The 22,169-nt window shown below is 43.2% G+C and overlaps 1 protein-coding gene across 7 annotated transcripts in view; it reads left to right on the top strand.

Moving 5' to 3' along the window:
* Cdadc1 (cytidine and dCMP deaminase domain containing 1) overlaps positions 1-20,801 on the top strand; it is a 28,944-nt gene extending 8,143 nt beyond the window's left edge. For 2 of the 7 annotated variants that reach the window (NM_001399575.1, XM_087586129.1), the window contains 6 exon segments: positions 2,885-3,454; positions 7,835-7,884; positions 10,156-10,325; positions 12,386-12,575; positions 15,940-16,000; positions 20,138-20,801. In NM_001399575.1, the coding sequence (NP_001386504.1) occupies positions 2,885-3,454; positions 7,835-7,884; positions 10,156-10,325; positions 12,386-12,575; positions 15,940-16,000; positions 20,138-20,235 (1,139 nt within the window). In that variant the 3' untranslated portion in view covers positions 20,236-20,801. 7 annotated transcript variants of the gene reach the window in all.
* The last annotated feature ends 1,368 nt before the right edge of the window (positions 20,802-22,169 follow it).

Genomic DNA, 22,169 nt, shown 5'->3' with positions numbered 1-22,169 from the left:
GCTTGCCTAGCATGGGTGAGGCCCTGGTTTTTCCCAGCACAACAACAAAACAAAAGCCATGACCTTTACATTCTATAGCTCTGCAGGCTCTGGCTGGGCAGCTGCCTCCCTATCCTGTTTTCTTTTCTGTTGATAAACAGCAGCACCAAAAACAACCTGTGGAGGAAAGGGTTTATATGGCTTACATGTCCAGATCAAAGGTGTTCATGGAGGGAATTCAGGGCAGGGTCTCAGTTCAGGAGCTGCTCTCTGGCTTGCTCTCCATGGCTCCATGGTTTTTTTGTACAGCCCAGGCCCAGGGGTTGCACTGCCCACAATGGAGTGGGCTCTCACACACTTATCATTAATTAAGAAAATGCTTCGCAGACATACCCAGAGATATATACAGACGTCAGATGCAGGCAGTTCCTCAATTTCTTGAGATTCCCTTTTCCCAAATATGTATAAGTTTATGTTGAATTGACAAAAACAAGCCAGCACACTCCCAAAGGTTACTATAAACCTTGGAAGGGCACACAAAATGTTAATGTGTAGATATGTAATTGGTTCTGAGTCTATTTTGTAGGTAGGCAAATGTGCAGATGATTAGATCATTTTTTAAAATGTATCTTATACATGTGTACCTGGTAGGTCTAGAAAGAAGGCAACAAATACGATTCCCGGGCCTTTCGTTCCAGGCTTACTTGATATCAGACTAATGACCCAGGCTACTGATGCTGAGCTCAGAGTCAGTGAGCCTGCAGGATGCTGTGTCGTAAAGGCCTCAGCACAAGCTGGATCTTCATGGATCTGTTGTTATTGTTCTGTTTCTATGGTACATGGCCAAAGCAATGTATGGACAAGTTTATTTCGGCCTGTGGTTCCAGAGGATTAGGGTCTTTTGATGGTGAAGGAGGCAAAACATCCGGCAGGAATGAGGGCAGTAAGCTGGGAGAGAACTAGACGTGCAGTAAGTCTACAGACTGCCCAGGCCTGCCCCAGCAAGTTAGTTCCTTCAGTAAAACTGTACTTCCTGGAGCTTCCACAACCTCCTGAAATGGTGTCACCACACAGGCCAGAGGTTCAAATATGTGATCCTGAGGGAAACAAGTCTCACGAAAACACCACAATGGGTTGAATGTAGAACAAGGGGTCTTCATGTTGCTAGTCAGGGCGGCAGCACATGTAGTAATAGTGGAAGCGTGGGGCAAGCCTCAGCATTAGAGTAGTGGTGGGTGGAGTATGGTGACCTCTCGGGGAGAGCTTGGAAGACTGACAGCCCCTTTTTTATGTTATGGAACACACCCGTTAGAAACAAGAAAACTCATCTGTCTCGTTAGCTGTGGGCTGAGCATGCCTCATCTTAGTGTTCTGCGTCAATCCCAGCTGCCTCTAAAGTAACTGCTACAGACCACAGTGTGAGGGTTGCCTTACGGACCACGTGAGTGACGTAGTGACTGAGCTCACAGTGGACGGGCCTGCCTTCCTCCTGCGTCTTGGTTAGCTTTCCCATCGCTGTCCACTGGTTGTGAGCAGTTCCTGTTGTAGGAAACCCAGGTTCAGTGGCTCACAGCCACCTGTAACTCCAGCTCCAGGGGCTCCAGCAACCTCTTCTGGCCTCTGAGGGCCCTGGGACTCACATGGACAAACATAAAATAAAGCCTTTTATTGAACATGAGTACATAAAACCTTTTTAATTTTGATGAAATGAAATTACACAAGATACTAGCAGAAATTTTTCTGTTGTAAACGCTAATAAACATTTGGTGTTTACATAGCAATTTTATTCAACCTTATAAGAAAATTAAAATACTTTTCCATGTTTATGGCCCAGTTATGTTCCTTTTACAAATTGCCTATTCATATGTTTTGTTTCCCTTAAGGCCTTTTTTGTAAATCAGTATGAACTCTTATTTAATGAGCCAACTGTGTCTCTATTACTACCTCCTTTCTGCTGTCACACTGAGTGGAAAATGCCCTCAGGTTTGTTCTTTCCTCCGTATGTAAGCTTTGCAAGGTTGGTGCTGCCCTCCCTCTCATCACTCCCTCTTCACCTATGAATATTTTTCTTTTAAAAATTCTTTGTAGTCATCAAGAGCAGATGATATAAAAATACCATCATAGAACTCAGTGCTTTGTATACTAATTTAAAGCTAGTTACACAACCAAGACCAAGTCACATTATTTATTCTCCTATTTTGGTCATCTGGAGTTATTTTTAATGTTTTTAGTTCAAAGATGCTGCACTAAAACATGAACATTTTTTTCTCTTTAGAATATGACTTTTGAGAAGAATTCTGAATCTGAGACAAGAAAAATTTTAGTGTTTAAATGAATTATTTATAATTATTTAGATACAAAACTCTAGGCCTTACTAGGTATTAGCTATAACATTTTCAGAAGCTCCCATGGCAACATGGAAAACCTTGGAGAATACCACTTATACTGAGCTGCCAGCCACACCTAGCAAAGCTGGGGGCTCTACACTCGGGCATTGTTAGGGTTGGTGAACATTCTCTTGAAGAGTCAGGTAGTAAATATTTCAGGTTCTGTAGACAGTACTGGGGTTGGTAGTCAGCCCCACCGTGCACTGGTGCTCAGTGCAGATGCTAATGAATGAGCATGCCTTTGAGTTAGTCTGAACACTGGAATATTCACTTTTCATCGTCTCATATGATGTAGAATATTCCCTTGTAAAGCCCTTATTTAACTTGTCAGCTGAAAATAGACTCATCATGGAGTGGACCCATTTTGGCCCATGGGCATTTATTTGCCAACCTTCACATTGCATAAGTGACCGTGTAGATGTTTGGTTTGTCAGTGGTAGGCTGGATTTAGATAGAAAGCTCTCTCTATTCCAACTTGCATCAAATAGTGAGTGACCTTTTCTATTTTTCTATTTTAGCTGGAGTTAACCGAATTTCTTACTGGCCTTCTGACCCAGAAATAAGTTTGCTCACTGAGGCTTCTAGTTCTGAAGATGCAAAGCTAGATGCCAAAGCAGCAGAACGATTGAAGTCAAACAGCCGGGCCCACGTGTGCGTCCTCCTCCAGCCGCTGGTGTGTTACATGGTGCAGTTTGTAGAGGAAACTTCTTACAAATGTGACTTTATTCAAAAAACTGCAAAAGCATTGCCGGGTGCTGACACTGATTTTTATTCTGAATGTAAACAAGAAAGAATAAAAGAATATGAAATGTTATTTTTGGTTTCAAATGAAGAGATGCATAAGCAGATACTGATGACTATAGGTCTGGAGAACCTGTGTGAAAACCCCTATTTTAGCAATCTAAGGCAAAACATGAAAGACCTGATCCTACTTTTGGCCACAGTAGCTTCCAGTGTGCCCAACTTGAAACACTTCGGATTCTACTGTAGCAACCCAGAACAGATTAATGAAATTCACAATCAGAGTTTGCCACAGGAAGTTGCAAGGCATTGCATGGTGCAGGCCAGGTTATTGGCTTATCGAACTGGTGAGTTCAATGCTTAGTTCATAAATGGGGGCTGAATGTCTGGGTTACAAGTGACCCTGAAATGAAGTGGCTTCATATCTGTGCTAGAGTTCCTGACACAGATACTAACGTCTTGCTGTTCCAACAATGTAAAGAAGTGAGCCAGACCCTGTGTATTCTGTGTTCTCATATTCAGCTCTACATTTACAAACCAGGACACTTAAATCCCTTTTGCTTCTTGTGTGTATGATTCTATGATTCAAAAGAAAACTATGACACAAAAGAAAACTAAAGTATTTTATTTTTATTTAATGTTTACTAGTGTTTTGTCTGCATGTATGTTTGTGCACTACATTCCTTCAGAGCCCAGAAGAAGGTGCTGGATTCCATGTAACTGAGTGCCAGACAGTCGTGAGCTGTTATGGTGCTGGAAATCACTCAGGTCTTCTGTAAAAGCAACAAGTGCTCTTAACTGCTAAGCCATCTCTTCAGCCCATGTCTTCTATTTTTAATAAAGACAGAATTCTGAGAATTATAAAATAACAAATTTAGAAGAAAAGAATCAAGGTAAAAATGTTACTATAGAGTCTTCTGGTTGTGTTTTTCCCAGCAAGTTAAACAATCAGTCTTACTCTTTTACATGTTTGTAAAAGGAAATTATTGCTTAGTGATGTTCTTTATGTTTTGTAAAGTGTAGCATCTCAACATTAGTTCATTCTTAGCTAATGTTTTTCAGTGTAGAATTCCCACCTTTTAGAATTCAACTCAGAAGGAAGTGTGGAAAGTGCAGATAGGAGAGGTGGGGAAGTAAGACTCACTTGGTGCACGTGCTGTGCAGTGGGACCTTCTCTACTTACTTACTGCTTAGATGGAGTCCTGTGCAGTTCAAGCTCCCCATGTAGCTGAGGATGACCTTGAACTTCTGATCCTCCTGCCTCCTCCTCTTGAGTGTTGGGACTACAAGCATGCACCTCCTGGACCTGCTTTATGTTGTGCTGAAGATGAGAGGAACCGAGGGCCTCATGCAGGTTAGGCAAGCACCCCACCACCTGGGCTGCACCCCTTGCCCAGACACTTAATTATCCCAAGAAAGGAGGAGAAGAGCAGGAAAATCAGAAAGGCCTGTACAGATGGCAGGGTCTTTAAAAGACCTCAGGTGGAGTAAACGGAATGGAGGATCTCAACCAACACTGTACAGACTCTCCATGGAAACCTTAGAAGGTACCGATGTTCAAAGTCACCTGGACCTAGCTGTCAGCTGGGTACAGCCTAGGTCTTTAAAAGTTCTACAGGGTGTTGACATGTTAATCAGGGCTGATGATCACCTAGAGTCTGATTTTATCATAGAGTTACATAGTCTGCTATAAGTTACATTTCATATTACACATGGTCCACTTACTATTCAGGTGTATACATAAATCCATGCTGCTACACTTGAGTTAAAAGATTTCAAGGAAAAGAAAATGATGGTTTTGGTTTTTTGTTTTGTTTTTGGGGAAAGGTTCTGGAACTTAACTCCTAGTTAAGATGTGACTTGACTGTCCCGGCCCATGTGAGCTCTTCCAGGGGAGATTCACTGGCACACTTACCATTTTCCCTGAGAACTAGAGTATTTATTAAATGAGGGAATCTTTTTATATCAAAATAAACGCCTCAGGGGCAGGACAGGTGGCTCAACAGGTAAAGTGTTCTGCTGTGCAAGTGTGAGGACCTGAGGTTGGGTCCCCAGCACATCTAAAAAGCAGGGTGTGGTTGTAAGTGCTTACAACCTCAGGGCTACCACCGAAATCTCGTGGGCTCCTTGGCCAGAGAGTTCAGCTAATTAATAAGCTCCAGTGAGAGCCCTTGTCTCCAGAAGTAAGGTCAGAGCACAGCACCCAACATCAGCACGTGGCCTCTGCAGGCACATAAGCACGCATGCGCGCGCACACACACACACACACACACACACACACACACACACACACACACACACACACAGAATAGCACCCTCAAAACTGTTCCGATTTACTCTGTGAGTCAGACTTTACTGTGACAAAGCGTCAAAGCGTCAGAAGGCAGTTGTGGGCAATGCAGGTCCCTAGCCCTGGCCTCTTTCCTCTGATTGGTCAGGAGTCTTCACCAGAGCCAGGAATCGGCCTTTTTATCAGGCACCCAGATCTAGAATGATAACAAAAGCTGACCTAGGTAGGGGCCAGCTAGCTAGCTTGGAGAGTAAAGGACTTTGTCAGGCCCCTCTTCCATTGTGGAAGAAGAGAACTTCTACCAGTTGTCCTCTTGACTCTTCAGTGCACAGTGACACACATATGCACATGCATGTGGGCACACATACACACAAATAGAATTTTAAAACCTAAAGAAAAACTAGATGTGCCTGTAGGCATGAACTATGGACTAAAGAAATCTCTGGCTTCAAGCATCTATAAGCCTCAGGAATCTGATTAGTAATCATAAATTGACCTTTCCACAAAAAAAGAAAGAAGGAAAGAAAGAAAAAGTTGGCCTTTCCTTCAAAGATGTGCAGAAAAAAATCAAAAAAATAAAAAAATCAACCAACCAAAAAACCAACCAACCAAACAAACAAAAAATCCCCACAGACTAAAAGGAGCAATTTCCTAAGAATTATGGATAAGGTACATGCCTTTAATCCTGACACTCAGGGAAGCTGAGGCAGGAAGACTGAAAGTTCAAGGCCAGCCTGGGTTATCTATTAAGAAACTGTCTCAAAAAGCAAACAAATAGGCAAACAAAGCAAGTGAAAATCAAGAATCATCTCTTCTTGAAAAAGTAGTGAATGTTCCCTTACAGCTAGCCTTGCCAAGCACAGAAGTGCTCCCTATGGGGAAAGAGGTGCTCCCTGTGGGGAAATGCTATTTCCTTATTGACATGGTCCAGTCTGTCCCCTAATTAAGAGAAATGATAGCTCCCAAGACCAAAATCCTAGCAGGGGATGTGGCTTTTCATGTGGAGACTTTGTTTTTATTTATATATGTATTAGGTACTGCTTTGCTTAGATTCTTATTTTGAAGGTAATAATATTGTGTCTATAATTTTTACCACTATCTTAGGAATGAGCACAAAACATTAATTTATATTATCTTCCTGCATTAAATCACAAAGGTCTAGGAAGGAAGGAAACTGTTGGTGCCAGACCCACCCCCCACACACACACACTGTAGAAGGCATCACCACGTACTCCAGTGTCATTTCCCTCCTCCTCGAACGGCTTCCTCTTCTCTGCCATGCCCCATTCAGCTGCTAGATGCTTGAGGACCGGACCATGTCTCTCCCTCCTTCTGCAGTCTGCCTTTCACTATGGACACATGCCGCACACAAAATGGGGAAAGCTTTTTAAGGGAAATCTTAATGTTAGAGAGAGGCAGAGAAAAGGTTGGGTTAAAAGAACTAAATTTTACTTAATTGCATACCTAGAAATGGAAATTTTAACTATTAATAAAATTGGTAAAAATAAATGAGATCCGTATAAAAATGCTATAATTTCGAATTGGAAATACAAAGTACCCAAATGTGCTGTGCTTGAATTTGAAATGCAAAATTTTATTGCATAAGTATAATCTTTGAGTTAAGGCATCTTAGGTTTTTCAACAACATGCAGGACTTTTGTCTGAATTGTGTGTAATGGAAAAGTAGATGTTTAAATGCATTCACAGGAGAGCTCAGCTTGAAGGGAATTGGAGGGGAGGATGGTTGTACTAACCCTTAGCAGTATGAATGGCCCTGGGTAAAGGTACACATAATACTGATTTCTCTGTAAATATCCCTACTTTGTCCTTTGTGATTTTGATAAATACTATGGTTTTATAATTCATTCAAATTTGTCTTAGAAATTTAAAACTCACTCTAATGTAGGAGGAAAAAGAAGACCTTAAATAGAATTTCTACTTGAACTCATTTTTTTAACAAAAGTATTCCCATTAGGTCAATTTTCCATGATTAGAGTGTAAAAGAAAACATTAGAAAAAGACAAACTTGATTTTATCAAATGGTTAGTTCACTAAATCAGTTCTGTTAGACATTTCGTATGTCTTCAGCTTCATCACCTGTAGAAGTGGTCACTTAGGTCCTGTCCTGTTGGTGGAGAGTCAGTGAGGATGAGCTGTTCCATTAATAGCTTGAGTGTGCCACTGCCATTCAGGGGTTGTCACAGAGACCATGTGTGCTGGGGGTCAGTGGCTCTGTCTGGTTATTTGGTACCTCATTCCTGTGGCCTGCACCTGAAAAGGCTTATCTTGAGAGTTTTGTGTAGTTAGGGCAAGGAATTGTTGCTGCATTTATCATGTATGTTGCAAGAAATATGTTCCTATGATTTGGGAAGAATGGATCTTGATACTGACAATGTTGATTTTTTTTTTTTACTGAGATAAATATCCTGTCTTTCAGAGGATCATAAAACAGGAGTCGGAGCTGTCATTTGGGCAGAAGCGAAATCTGTAAGTGTGAAAATAATTGTTTAAATATTTAACCTGAATTTTGTCCAGTTGGTCCTCGAGCTGCTACGATTTGATGTCTGAGACAGGATTGTCCTCAAACTCCTCAGCTCAGTCCATCACACTCCCTCTGTCATCTGAGCGGTGACAACTGCAGGTCGTGCTGCTTAACCTGATGACGTATTGGACTGTATTGACTGGTTGAGATTAATGTTGTTATACTGGTGAATTTTATTAAGTTGTAGAAATATCTGTTCCTCCCTCAACAAATATTAAGGTTCACCCACTTAGTGAGCCTTTATTGAACACCTATGAGTTGGCTGGACACTACCACAGTGAACACTGAGCAATTTAAATTGGTTGATTACATGGTTTTTGTTGAAAGAGGAAGGGGTTTATTTCAGCTTCAGTTTCAGGTCATAGTTTATCACTGAGGGAAGTCAGGGCAGGAACTCCAGGGGTCTGCAGTAGAAACCATGAAGGAATGGCGCTCACTCCTAGCTTGCTTTCTGCCTCCTGCTCATCTCGTTCTCTAACATGACCCAGTATCATCATCCACTGCAGGCCTCGTCTTTTCCATCAATTACAGTGAAGGAAATGTCCCACAGACATGCCCATAGAGCAGTGTGATGGGGCAGCTCTTCCGTTGAGGTCCTCATGCCAGCTGGCTCTAGTTGTCCAAGTCGACTGTGAAGTCACACAGCACACCAGGCTCCCTTTAACAACAGCACTGAGCTCTCTACAATCACGGATGCTTTGTCATCTACACTCGCCTCACCTAGAGCTTTAAACGCGCTCAGACACTTCTCCGAGCTTCATGTCTCTCCTATTCTTTTCTCTTGCTGGATGCAGTGACCATTACATGGCTCGAATACTTGTGTCTTTAAATTCAACATCAACCAAGTTCTCAGAGGTTGAGAAGAATGCAGCCAGACCATTTGTATCACATTATCAGCACATAGCTCAGCTCCTGATAGACTCCTTGAAGCCTTTGAGCTAAGCCTTCTCTGCCCAAGTTTGTCATAGCACCTTTGTCTTGCAAGGCCCTACCAGAACAGCCTATCATGCTCTACTTAAAGTATCCAAGGGGTTTTCTAACCTAAAGTTACAAAGCTCCCCACATCCCTCTAGCAAACTAACATTAAAGACCTAAGAGACACATGGTTGGGTTTGTTACAGCAATGAACCCAGCTCTCAGTTCCAGTTTTGTAAATTATACTTTCTGTAGGAAGGGTCTTGTATGTCACAGCACACCCGCGGATATCAGAACAAAACTTTGGATGATTGTTTCTCTCCTTTGACTGTGTGGGTCTCTGGGTTGGCAGCACATGCTTTGTTGGCTGAGCTATCTGACCAGCCTGAAGATGGGGGTTCAAACACCACACTTTCTGCTTCCATGGTCTCCTAGGGAGGGATGGAGACAAAGACGTTGAAAACACACTAGCGTAAGTGTAATTATGGCTGATATTGCAAGCACACGGAGGAGGACCCGTGTTCTCCCTGAAGAAATGAGAGTGATCTCCCTGCAATTTTGGAAGGCCGTTAATCTTAAAGAACAAGTGCACGGTCATCAAAGAAGTCAGGTCGATCAGGAGGAAAACATGCGGAGGCCAACTGAGTTCCATGCATATGATAGATACTCAGAAACATGGAAGGTTAAAGGAAAGTACATATTTTCTTTCCTAACTAAATCACTATAGCACAGTTGTAGCTCACCAACAGAAATTGTGCAGAATATTTCTTAAGTTTTCTGACTTACAGAAGTTCAGAACCTCTCACTCTTATAAATAGTTCAGTGTGCAGAGCAATCTAATGTGTGCTGGGTGGAAAACAGAGTTTGAAATATGGCTTTGATCCCTAGGATTTGTTACTTGCTTGGAGAGAACTGTCTGGATCAAGTAAAATGGTTTATAACTTAAAGACAATGGTGCTAACTGCTAACATCAAAGACAACCTTGAGGTCATAGCATATCGGATGCTCCATTCATGTTTTAACTTTTAAGTTTCACTTATTTCCTTGCGCTAGCGGATGTATATGCGTCAAGATGCACAGCCGTGTTCTTCCTTCACCGTACCGATTCCAGGGATCAAACTCAACTCACCAGGCTTGGTGGCACTGCCTTTAGCAATTCAGCATTTCTCCAGTTCAGGCCTTGTATTTCTTGAAGGCTCCATTTGTTATAGAAATGGAGTGAACCTTCTTTGCATGAAGTATGAGAGCAAAGTGCCTTTCAGAATACTGAGACTCACACGGTGCTTCTGCTGACCCCACAGAGAAGCTGCGATGGAACTGGAGCTATGTACTTCGTAGGATGCGGGTACAATGCCTTTCCCGTTGGCTCCGAGTATGCTGACTTCCCGCACATGGATGACAAGCATAAGGACAGAGAAATACGGAAGTTCAGATACATCATACATGCGGAGCAGAATGCTTTGACATTTAGGTATGAGCTACTTTTAGCCCCTGTCCTGTAAAAGACAGCAGAGATTAGTTGAAAGTAGATCTCTGTTGTTGTCATCTGTTTTCCCTTAAACCCCTAAGAGCTCCTTTCAGAAATAGCATCTTGAGCTTTGGCGCGGCCCTGCTCCTGGACGGGAGGCTATGTTAGAGCACAGAGAGCTCAGCCCTTTCCATTTCTTCAGAAATGGTTTCTTCCTACTCTCCGCAGTGTGCATCTATTGGATGCTTGTCCTTAGGGACTTGCCCTGCTACTTGTGTTTGGATGTTAGCATCCCTTTTGTTTTCTATATTTAGAGCACATCTGTGATGTTTAGGAAATAGCCCCTTGGTTAGAGTCACAGTTGCTGTGATGAAGCATCAGGACCAAAATCCAGTTGAGGAGGAGAGGGTTTATTTATTTGGCTTATACTTCTACATTGTTGTCCATCGCTGAAAGAAGTCAGAACAGGAAATCAAACAGGGCAGGAACCTGGAGGCAGGAGCTGATGCAGAGGCTGTGGAGGACTGCTGCTGACAGGCTTGTCCCCATGGCTTGCTCAGCCTGCTTTCTTAAAGAACCCAGAACCACAGTTCAGGAACGGCCCCACCCACAATGGGCTGCCCCTCCCCCCTCCCCCATCAATCACTAGTTAAAACAATGCTCTACAGGCTTGCCTACAGCCTGAACTTATGGACGTTTTTTCTCAACTAAGGCTCCTCTCTAGCAACTCTAGTGTATGTCAACCTGACATAAACACAAATAGCCAGTACAAATACAGATGTTGTTATGAACTGAAGTGTTTTAAAGAGCCTCTGTGTGAGAGGACCCAGCAGGAAGTCTGCTTGCCACACTGTCTTCTGTATGTGGCAGGGATGCTGCACCCAGCAGATCTCAGAAGCATTGCTTCCTAAATGAGGCCAGCGGTTATGACAGTGTGAATGGGGACAGTCTCATGGCTTTACCCCTAGAAAGGCAACAGGCAGTTAGTTAATAGCTATGGAGAGAAGGAGAATCCGTCTTCTCCAGGGATGAGGCCCTGATGAGCCAGTCCTAAGAGCTCAGCCCCAACCATATGTGAGCCACTCTGAATGGCTTCAGCGGGTTGTGTTTATAAATATATGTATGCACATGATTAAAATTAAAGAATAAGGGCTGGAGAGATGGCTCAGCGGTTAAGAGCACTGACTGCTCTTCAGAGGTCCTGAGTTCAAATCCCAGCAACCACATGGTGGCTCACAGCCATCTGTAATGGGATCCGATGCCCTCTTCTGGTGTGTTGAGGACAGCGACAGTGAACTCATATATAATAAATAAAACAATCTTTTAAAATATTAAAGAATAAGAGATGGTGAATTGGAGTAGGAGTGAGATGGAAGGAAGTGGAGAAAGGAATGGGGAGGAGACAGAGTAACTACAGAACTCCTGAATGCGATTCTCTAAGGAAATGTTTAAAGTGCTGTCAGAGGTTGCAGTCCCACAGCCACATGACAGGCTACCACAGCATGCACCAAGACCGTCCTTCCCTCCCTCCATCTTCTTCAGTATAGGTTTACCTGCTGTGCCCTGCACAAGGATTTGAACATGTCAGATCCGAATTTTTAAAATACATTATGATGGGGAAGGTTAGGGGAACTAGCTCAGAACTGGATGTTACTATTTATTCATTAAAGAAGCATCTAGCAGTGTATGTCTAAATTAGAGCTCAGTCTTTTGGCTGCTGTGGTGTCTTAAGGGCTAATTAGACAGTTACTTGGCTCTTAGGAGCTGAACCCCATTGTCTGGAGTCCTGTGAAGTACATATGCAGAAAGGACCGCCCATGTGCTACATTCCTTTCTCCCCTGCGTCCTCTGCTCTCAGCTCCTTTCGTATGGTGTCAAACATACCAAAGGCTTACAGTCAGTGATTGTCAGTTAGGATTGTCAGATTTTTACATACTTTGAACATTGCTAATTTAGCAAAAATATTACTCTATCATTATTTGTAATATTGCAAATTTAAAGTTTAAGAATTTCTCTAAAAACGTACTTGGTCTTTCGTAACAGCTTTTGTAATATTTTTATAGATGTCAAGATATAAAACCGGAAGAACGCAGCATGATTTTTGTGACGAAATGCCCTTGTGATGAATGTGTACCTTTAATCAAGGGTGCAGGCATAAAGCAGATCTATGCTGGCGATGTAGACGTTGGGAAGAAGAAAGCAGACATCTCCTACATGAAGTTTGGGGAGCTTGAGGGCGTCCACAAATTCACAGTGAGTACATATACCTTTCCCAAAGCGTACTTCCCGTTTGGTAACCTGCTGACCATTGTGGATTTTAGGAGTGTGAGCGAACTATGATCACTGAGTTTATTATTATGTGTACGTTTACTGAGGTGTACATTTTCAGCAGAGGATTCCTGCCCTGCTCCTGCACTTACACCTTGGCAGGGTTGTGCGTTGGCCTTTGATGTTTTGATGCCCTCCCATGGCTCACCGTTTCCAGCCTTGGAGTGCTGGGTAGAGGTGCAGGTCACTGTAACAGTCACAGCACACAGATGCACACATCCTCAGGAGGGAGAGCGAGGAAGGATCATCTCATACTGAAGAGTTTTTAAAGGGATAGAGGTGGCTCACGGGAAACTCAGAATTCTAACATAGTTCTTTCTGCTCAGGCTCTTAAAAGTGCTTCACTGTGGAATATTCTGGAGCATGCAGAAAAGCTGTAAAAATTCTGCAGACATTTTTCCCACAGATTGTTGGGATGATATTAAATTACTCTGTTTCCGGGGCTGGGGATTTAGCTCAGTGGTAGAGCGCTTACCTAGGAAGCGCAAGGTCCTGGGTTCGATCCCCAGGTCCGAAAAAAAGAACAAAAAAAAAAATTACTGTTTCCACAACGCCATGACCCAGATAGAGCCACAGACTCAAGAAATAAAGTGATACTCTGCTGCAGTGAATCCACTGTTCCCACCAGGTTCCTGCTTAGCCCGGTCATTCTCTGTGGAGAACCACCTTGTCCCGGATCACAGGCTCCCTTTTGTGCCATCCTGGGGCCTAAGCCTGGCACCTACTGCCCCATCAGTAGACTAGAATGTGCAGTGAGTAGGAGTGTTTGTAAAGAGCTGTTACAGTGCTAGCCGCATGCTCCTGCTTACACAGTCCGAGCATTGGGAATCAAAGCACACTGTCCTGTATACACATGGATATGTTATTAAAGCAGGATGTGCTCACTGTAGACTAGGAGTCAGTGTGTTATTCTGTAACCTATATATAAAGTGGTCACCATGTGACTGTTTTCTGTGTTGTTAAAAGTTCCAAAAATTAATAATAATCAAACATATTCCAACCCAAACACCTAGCTGATATAATTATTTCCTTTGTTACATAACTGTATCATTTCCATTTTTATAGTTGTAAAAAGCCTTTCTATAAATATTTTGAGGTGAAAGTTTAAAGTTATGATTTTTACTGTTTTGCTCAAAGTAATGGATTTTGGTGGTTTGGTGTATTTCAAACATCCCTTTTTTGATAAATTCTTACATAACTCCCCACCTACTCCTTTTTAAATCCCTCCTCTGTGTGTGTGTGTGTGTGTGTGTGTGTGTGTGTGTGTGTGTTATACACATGCACATATGTGTAAGCTCACCAATGAATGCCCATACATAGGTCAGAGGTTGATGTCAGGACTATTTCTGTATTACTCTCCACCATCTTCTCACCACCTCGTCTCTTTCTTGAGGCTAGCCTTAGCCATCTTTATAAAAGACCAGAGTCTGAGTCACATGTTTATTCTTTATTGCTCAGGCCTTCCTTAGCTAGGGTAAAACTTAGTAGATGGGCCAGGGATGGCTCAATGGGAAAGAGTGCTTGCTGCACAAATAGGAGGGCCTGAGTTTGGATCTCAGGAATTAACATAAAAAACAGGCATGGCCACGTGTGCCTGTAACTACAGAGCTGGGGAAGGGAGAGACAGAGATAGGAGGATTGCCAAGGATTGCGGGCACCAGCCTGGCTGAAAGACTGAGAACTCAGTTCAGTGAGAGACGCTGTCGTGAAGGAATGAGGTGAAGAGCAATAGGAGAGCATGCTTGTCTTCTGGCCAACACAGAGCACATGCATATATGTATGTCTAACACACACACATATACATTTGACTAACACATACACATATGTACACACACACACATACACCACCACCACCACCACCACAACAACAACAACAATTCAACACAGACATCTGCTCTCTCAAGAAGATTTTTCCAACAACCATGGCACCTTCATGGAGCTCATTACCAAGCCAAGATAGCCATTGTGAACTTGGGTACCTAAATGTCACCTCCAGACCAAGTCAAGAAAGCCATGAAGGTGGCATTAATGTATCGATATTGTCTTATTATAACAAGAGTGAAGAAGCCATCCAAGGTAAGAGCAATGGGAAATCAGAGAACTGGTAGATAGAGTTGGTGAAAGCCCTGGGCATCTCCAGCTTCAACAGTTTCCAGATTGAAAGGTTCCTGAACTGAAACAAACCAATGGCCATGCAGGCTGACTACCCTGTTCCTCGGCCTGGACAGTACAGTCTAGTACCATCCTTCCAAGAGCATCAGCATCACATCTCACAGCTCCCTGGGCTGTCCAGACAGGCCTGGGGCCAAGCCAGAGGACCATCAAGTACTCAAGGATTAACGATAAAGAGACCACTACAAAACACAGGAAAACCTCAGCCCAGGTTTTGATTTGTCTCCATGTCCAGGGGAATGTGTTAGTGATGCCCAAGTCTAACACCAGCACATACATGGGTGCTTTGACTTCCAGCTGAGTGATGGGGAGATGGCCACCATCCTTAGCCTCCTTAGGAACCAGAGGGACTGCCTGCTGCCCAAGACAGTCCATACAGGGGAATGTCCCTACAGCACAGAGATCAATGCCAGATCATCTGAAGAGACTGCCTGGTGGATTCCCTCTTTGCTAACATGCACCACATCCCTCCTGCACCTCACAACCTTTTAGCCAGGCCTGCCTGACATCATGCTGTGGCAGCCTTGCCGGAGGACATAATCCAAGTGATGCTGTATTTAAATTCTCATGCCGAACCACGGGAGGACTGTGCAGAGAAATGTGACTCAGAAACATTGGTTGCTCTAATATGATCTGACCAAATGTTTGTCAAACATGAGGAACTCAGCTAACACTGGGGTTATACACATAAAATAATAAAAATAACAATAGTAACAAACATTAAAAACAAAATTAAACAACACCTCAGTGGGTCCTGGAGATAGACATTCCCTGGTTTGTTTGGGCATGCAGATTCTAATTCTGTCTCTGTGTTATGTCACTGTGACCTCGGAGAAGTTGCTACAGTTCTGTAGTCTTCCATTTGTCACCTCTTAAATAAGTGCAAAGGACTGTTAGAGCTCCTTCCTTCGCTGAGGATTTTGATTCTGATTCTAGGTTCAGATGATCTGATTGATCTAATTTAGGATTGTTCACCTTGGTAGGCATGTACACGTGTACACACTAACTCCATTTCATGGACTTTTAAAAGCTATTTTGATAATGAAAAGCAAGGTGCTGATGTGATGTTTATTAACTCATTTTAAACATATAAATAAAATATCTGTACCTCCTACAGTGGCAGTTGAATCCGTCTGAAGCTTATAGTCTTGACCCAGATGAGCCTGAAAGGAGAGAAAGTGAGTATGTCTAAGCATTCTGTTGAGGAGATAATGGTCCGGGGCAGTAGATAGTGAGTTTCTAAGAGCAGGCGACGGACTTATTTGTGGGTAGATGCAGGATGGTCTTTTCTGAAGATTAGATTCACTTATTCAACTTGATCGTAAGTACGTGTGTTTGTGAGGAGCTGTGTAAAGTGCTACTTGCTAATTACTCCAGTAATAGAAATGACTGCATGCAAACAATCTGTAAATTATATTTCTTTCAAACATCAAGCAGCAGCATTCTCCTACACTCATGCAGAAGCTTCTTGGGAGTGAGTGAGGGAGCAGGGAGTACTTAGCACAGATTGTGAGGGTGGAGCAATGAGGGCATCTGTGTTCTTCTAGAGTAAGACACAGTGGCCCAGACCGCTGGGAGAAGGAAAAGATCCTGTTTACTTTAATACCTTAATGAAGCAAAATTACCCCGAGTGAGTCATGTCTTCACACTTATTATTTGAATATTAAGTAAAACCATATTGAATGTAATATATCTTTGAGAGTTTCTGCAGTTCCATAAGTGAGAGCACTTATTGTTTTAAAATGGTATCTTGGTTGTGATTGGGTTCCAAGTAACTGGAGTCCCCTGTATATTTTCTTAAATCAGCAATGACTTTGTAATCTTGAAAAACCCAGAAATACATGGGTCTCTATGAAAACACAAATGTCTTATTTATCATTTACAGTCCAGAAAAATACATAAGTACTACATTTTCTTTTTGGATTTTTATTAAGAAATAAAGGAAATAGGGATGAGACCCTGATGAAAGGTGTCTGAGGGCCAGTGCGAGTGCCCTGTGGTTAGGGAGAGAGTGTATTCTGCTAATGTAGAAAGACACATTCCTTTGTCTGTTGAAATTAAGAGCATCTGTCCATCAAAAGAGCCCACTGAGAGGGTGCAAAGGCAAGCCATGGAGCGGAAGACATGTGCCACTTAAATCAGCCCAGGGCCTGAGTCCGGGGTCTCAGGAGGAGAAAGACACGCCCACAGGTGAATGCAGAGTGGAAGGCGAGGACAAGGAAGACTGCTGGGGTGTCAGGCAGCGTCTCAGCCGCCCATCAAGTGTGTGCCTCTTGGTGACAGTTCCTTAAGTTCAGCTTATGTTTTGATGCATTTTTAAACACGAATTTTATATCAATAAATAATATGGTTTTCTCCTTTTCAATTATGGAAGAGCTTCCTAGTGTATAATTGTCTTACTGTGAATTGACCCCTTTGAAGTACAGAGCTCACTGGCCTTTGTACATTCAGAACTGTGTCCCCACCAACAAACACAGTGTAACTTGAGAGGGTCACTGCAGTATAAAGAGACGTGACTCACTGCAGTCACCCTGTCCTTCCCAGCCCAGTCCTGGTCAACACCAGCAGCTTTATGGATTTGTCTCCCTGGCCACTTCCCACACAAGGACACACAAGGTGTGTGGGTCCCTTTTAAACTTCAGATCTATTTAAAAAGCAAACAAAAACAAAAGAGGAGAATCAGAGAAATGGAAGCCAGACTTCAGCTCTTTTGCTACATGGAGGCTTGACTCCTGGCCATATCCATCTATCTGTCAGCAAGTAACAGAGACGTGCTGCCTCATGCAGTCTCAGGGACAGAGGCAGGATTGCATGCAGAAGGGAGGTAGGACTGGGTGACTGTCCCAAGTATCCTGTGCTGTAGGAACAGAGCTCAGATAAAGCACTCTTTTAAAATAAACACTAAACTTTCGGGATGATAAAGATACTGTTCAGGGACCCATATTCCCCTTGAAAAATAGAGGTAAGAGGAATGTGTTGCTAGAATCTGACTTATAAAGTCAGCAAACACTAAAGTCAGAGGTGACCCAGGAAAGCCAGCCTGGGGTCAGCCACTCAGGCCAGTGGGGATCTGCTGGAAGGTGGTAAACTGAGCCCCTCAGCAGACACAGATGCAGTCTCTAAAAGAAGGTCATCCATCAGCTTAGACCCACAGAGTGTAAGCTGTGACTACATAACAGAGAAGCCAACAAGCATGGAGAGTACATGTCATGAATGGAGTGGACAGAAGCAGGCAGCACAGTTAGTGGTTCTGCATCAGAACTGCCAAACAGGACGAAATGCAAGTGAAAGCAGCATTGAAGCAAGGCTGCTATAGTGGCATACGCATCTAATCTCAGCTCCAGGGAAACTAAGGCAAGAGGACTGGGCTTTGGGGGCTAGCACAGGCAAAAATCTGAAGGATCAGGAAGTTCTGAAAATGGAATTTGGAGAAATAAAAAACCACAGTTGTCAAACTAAGTAGATGAGGTAAGCCACTTTCATAATAGGCATCTGCTGGTATCTAAGAGAGACATCTAAACAATAGACTACCTAATGCCTTCTGCAGGTAAGTGGGTTGTTCGTGTAGCACATGATGACGAGCTCTTACCTCACAAATACTTGAGACCTAATCTAAAGAATTAGTGATTAGAGGAAAAGATAATTTAAAAAGTCATGGAGGGTAGAAAATTCTAAGTATTTTTATGATTTGGAGTAATATATACAACATATATGTATATAATAGATAACACATATACATAAATATAGTTTAGGACATAGACAAATGCTGATTATAAAAGAAAATAATTGGTAGTTCTTAAAAATTGATAGTTTTTAGCAAGTACTTCACTAAGAGATATTATAAAGAAGATTGAGGAAAAGCCTCAGAGAGCCTAGGTATCAGCCCATTCCAGAGCACACAGACTCTTGAGATTGACAACAGGGAGACGTGATGGGAATGGAATTGACTTGGTGACTCATTCACAGCAACAGAAATAGAAATGTCCGGTGATGCCGGGAGCAAACCCACAGGTATCAGTACCAAGCGAGCGGGGGATGGGTGTTCAGAATGCTGTGTGTGGTGTGCAGGCTGGAACTTTGAATCACATTGTCTAGATTAGACATTATCTATAAAAACCCCACTTGGTACCTCCGACGGCACAGCAAGTTGGCTTGCAGAGAGACGCCCTGGAGAAGCTTGTGTCATACAGAAGTGATGGACAGTTTAATAAATGATGTTCTTCAGAACAGAAGCTGGAAATGACCTGAACGTTTCTCTTAACAAATTAGATTTTTAAAGAAATATGTAGTGTTCCCACTGTGGGAACCTACTATGAAGTGAAATAAATGTCACTACATTCTTTAACATGGATGAATCGTAGAGATAGAGTGTTGAGTGAAGACCGTAAACGGCAGTGCCGAACTGTAGGATGAGGAGGCCAGCAGTACATTGTTCCACACATGCCACACAGTTATCTAGGGAGCAGTGACACCTGAGCGGGCTGACAGGGTGCTGAGGAGGGCAGCATGTGGGATTCCTGGGGGTTGGGGGCATCACATTTGTCTCTTGGTCCCATACAAATTTCCTGCAGATTTAACTGAGACAAGTCTTTCGGGACAGTAGATTCTTAAATATGTTTATTTGGCTAAGTTGTAAATATATTTTGAATATTTCAAATATAGCACAGTAAGTCAGGTGGGGCTTTCGGGTCCCCTTGGGAAGATGGTTATGGCAGTTTTTCAAGGAGCTGGAAGCAGAGGGTGGGAGGGAACTTGCAGGTGGTAGGTATGTTTGCTGGTGGCTTCACAGATGTCTGCTTATGCCAGACTCATTGGGCTTTACACTCTTAGTACCCTGTAAGCACACGGAACTTATGGCACCGATGAAGCCATTAGAAACCAAAAGCTAAAAGGAGCTTGAAGCCAGCCACTTCCCCTGGCACGTCCGTCCTGAGGTTGCCAGCTTATCTTGGGAGCCTGTAAACGGGGATCCATTCTCCATGCTCCAGGCAGTGTGTGCCTCTCAGGAGGATACACAGGTACATGTTGTCTCCTCCAGATGAATAATGACTCCTGCAACTCCACACCCCAAGAAAGTTAAGTGTTGTTTGCTATCCCTTGCTGAGTGAATCCTGTTTATCAGGGGTTCTCAGATGCTGTATTATCCGTGAGTTGTCTAGAATGTGGCTACGTTTTAAAGTTTGGGGTGTTGAGAGGGTGTTGAAGGTTGAGATACAATATATGTTCCTTTGCCATAAGCATGATTTGTCCTCCCAGCCTGAATGGCTGGACCCAGTCCCCGTGTGCTTCCTGACGAAGTTATTCTTGCATGCTAGATGGTGTACTGAGGCGCAGGTCTGCAAAGGAAGAGCAGCGCAGCAACAAGAGGCCACGTCTGGAAACCCGCTCTGCAGGCCGGGCTACATTGCAGTAACCCACATGCTTTCTTACTGCACCTCTCAAATGCAGCCTTGGGGTTGTGACTAACTGAGAAGCTTTTACAGGGCTGAGTTGTAATTAGCCTCTGAGTGCTGTTACCTCGGATCTTTTTACCTCAGCATGCAGTGTGTTCTTCCACTACACTAAATGGGGTAGCAATAGTTTGAGACCAGTACAAGACCTGGGCCGCTGCTGTTGATCCAGATGCTCTGAAGGCAGTTTCAGAACGGTTCATTCATAGGAGGGGATCTTCCTTTGACAAATAGTAGTTACTGTGGATTACAAGGATGACAATCAGAACCCTCCAGGCAATAAGATGCCTGGCCGTCTTTTAAGGCTCCATGTATAAATAACTGAAAGGCTGCATAACACTAAGTCCTTCTAGCCAGGACCTGCTGAAATAGACTGACTTAAAATTGCTGTGCCTACTCGCCATTTCACACGAGTTTTGTAAGTAGCCTGGGGATTTAGGTCAGTGGAGCTGTGCTGTGAGAGCATGTGCCAGGCCCTGAGTTCCCTCCTTAGCACCTCAAAACAAATAAAATGTTAATCTCACCTAAATGTGTTGTTGTTGTTGTTGTTGTTGTTGTTGTAGGGTCTTGCTCTGTAGCCCAGTCTCACTTCAGAAGTCACCATATAGTCCAGTCTGGTCTCAAGCTCATGGGTGACTGTCCTGCCTTACTCAGTCTCGAGTGCTGGGTTCAGAGTCTGCCATGCTGAGCCTCCTAATATCTCTGCTGCCTACATTCACAGTAGCCTGTTGGACCATGGTGCAGTTATGCCACTGGTTTGGGTAGCCACAGGAAGAGAATGCGATTCTGAGGCAGTTCTGCTGTTTGATGTCACTAAAGGCAAGCCTCAAATTTGATGACGGTTTGATCCTGGGAGGTTAGGTCAGGCAGTAAAGTGCGTGCTTTTCAAGCAAGAGTACCCTAGTTCAATCCTCACAGAAACCAATTTAAAAACAAAAAAGCGAGGCCTGGTGATGCACACTTGAACTCTTAGCACTGGAGAGGTAGGTGATTCTCTTAGGTTTGCTCGATCCCCAGCCTGGCCACTTGGTGAGTTCTGAAACAGTCTCACCTGTCTCAGAAAATCAGGTGGCTAGCACCTGAGGAACAACAGCTCAAGTTTGTCCATGTGTGCATGCACACATACTCCTGCACACTGCCTACCAACTTTGATCATGTGTGAATGGGGAAGAGCCATTTGAGTATTAGAATTCATCTGTTTACCCACCTCCTTCCCTCCCATCCGTGTACCGTGACAGTGTCTCATGGCTTTGATTTTGAAGACTTTGAAGAGAAGGCCTTTTAAGAACGTTTGTAAATCTCAGAAATACTCAGTCTTTAAATAGACATATCCTGAGTATGAATAGAAGAGTGGGTCTCTCAGTCTTTAAATAGACACATCCTGAGTGTGAATAGAAGAGTGGGTCTCTGATTCTTGTGCCTTCTCTTGGGGCTCTTCTCCTGTTGGTTTGCCTTGTTTACCTTTGCTGTGGTTTTGTTTTATTATATTTTTTTTAAGAAAATGATTTTCCAAAAAGAAGAAAAAATAAAAAGGCACCAAATGCCAGAGACTGTTTTTTTTTTTTAAAGGCACCACCTTCATTCTGAATTTGATAAACAAGACAAACTTCTAATTCAGAAATTCTGTGACAGGCCCCCTGGCCAACAATCCAGGGGAATCAATATAATTCAAACGAGGAAATCTCATTGTGGGTACTCTTGGCAATGTGGCTGCTGATTCAAAGGTAAAAGAAGGGTTTTTTTTTTTCATAATCAAAATGTCCAAATTTTACACACAAAAACATTTGGCTCTTTGCCAACTGGATCCATGGGCCTCTTATTGGGAAAAAGCATTCGGACTCAAAGGTTTAAATGTCCACCCAAGAGTTATTGATTGACATTCCCAGGTGTGATGGTG

Source organism: Rattus norvegicus, chromosome 15 (genome assembly GCF_021556685.1).
Source record: "Rattus norvegicus strain SHRSP/BbbUtx chromosome 15, alternate assembly SHRSP_T2T, whole genome shotgun sequence".
Lineage (NCBI taxonomy): Eukaryota > Metazoa > Chordata > Mammalia > Rodentia > Muridae > Rattus > Rattus norvegicus.
The sequence above is the reverse complement of the archived record's forward strand: the minus strand, read 5'-3'. Positions and strand labels throughout refer to the sequence as shown.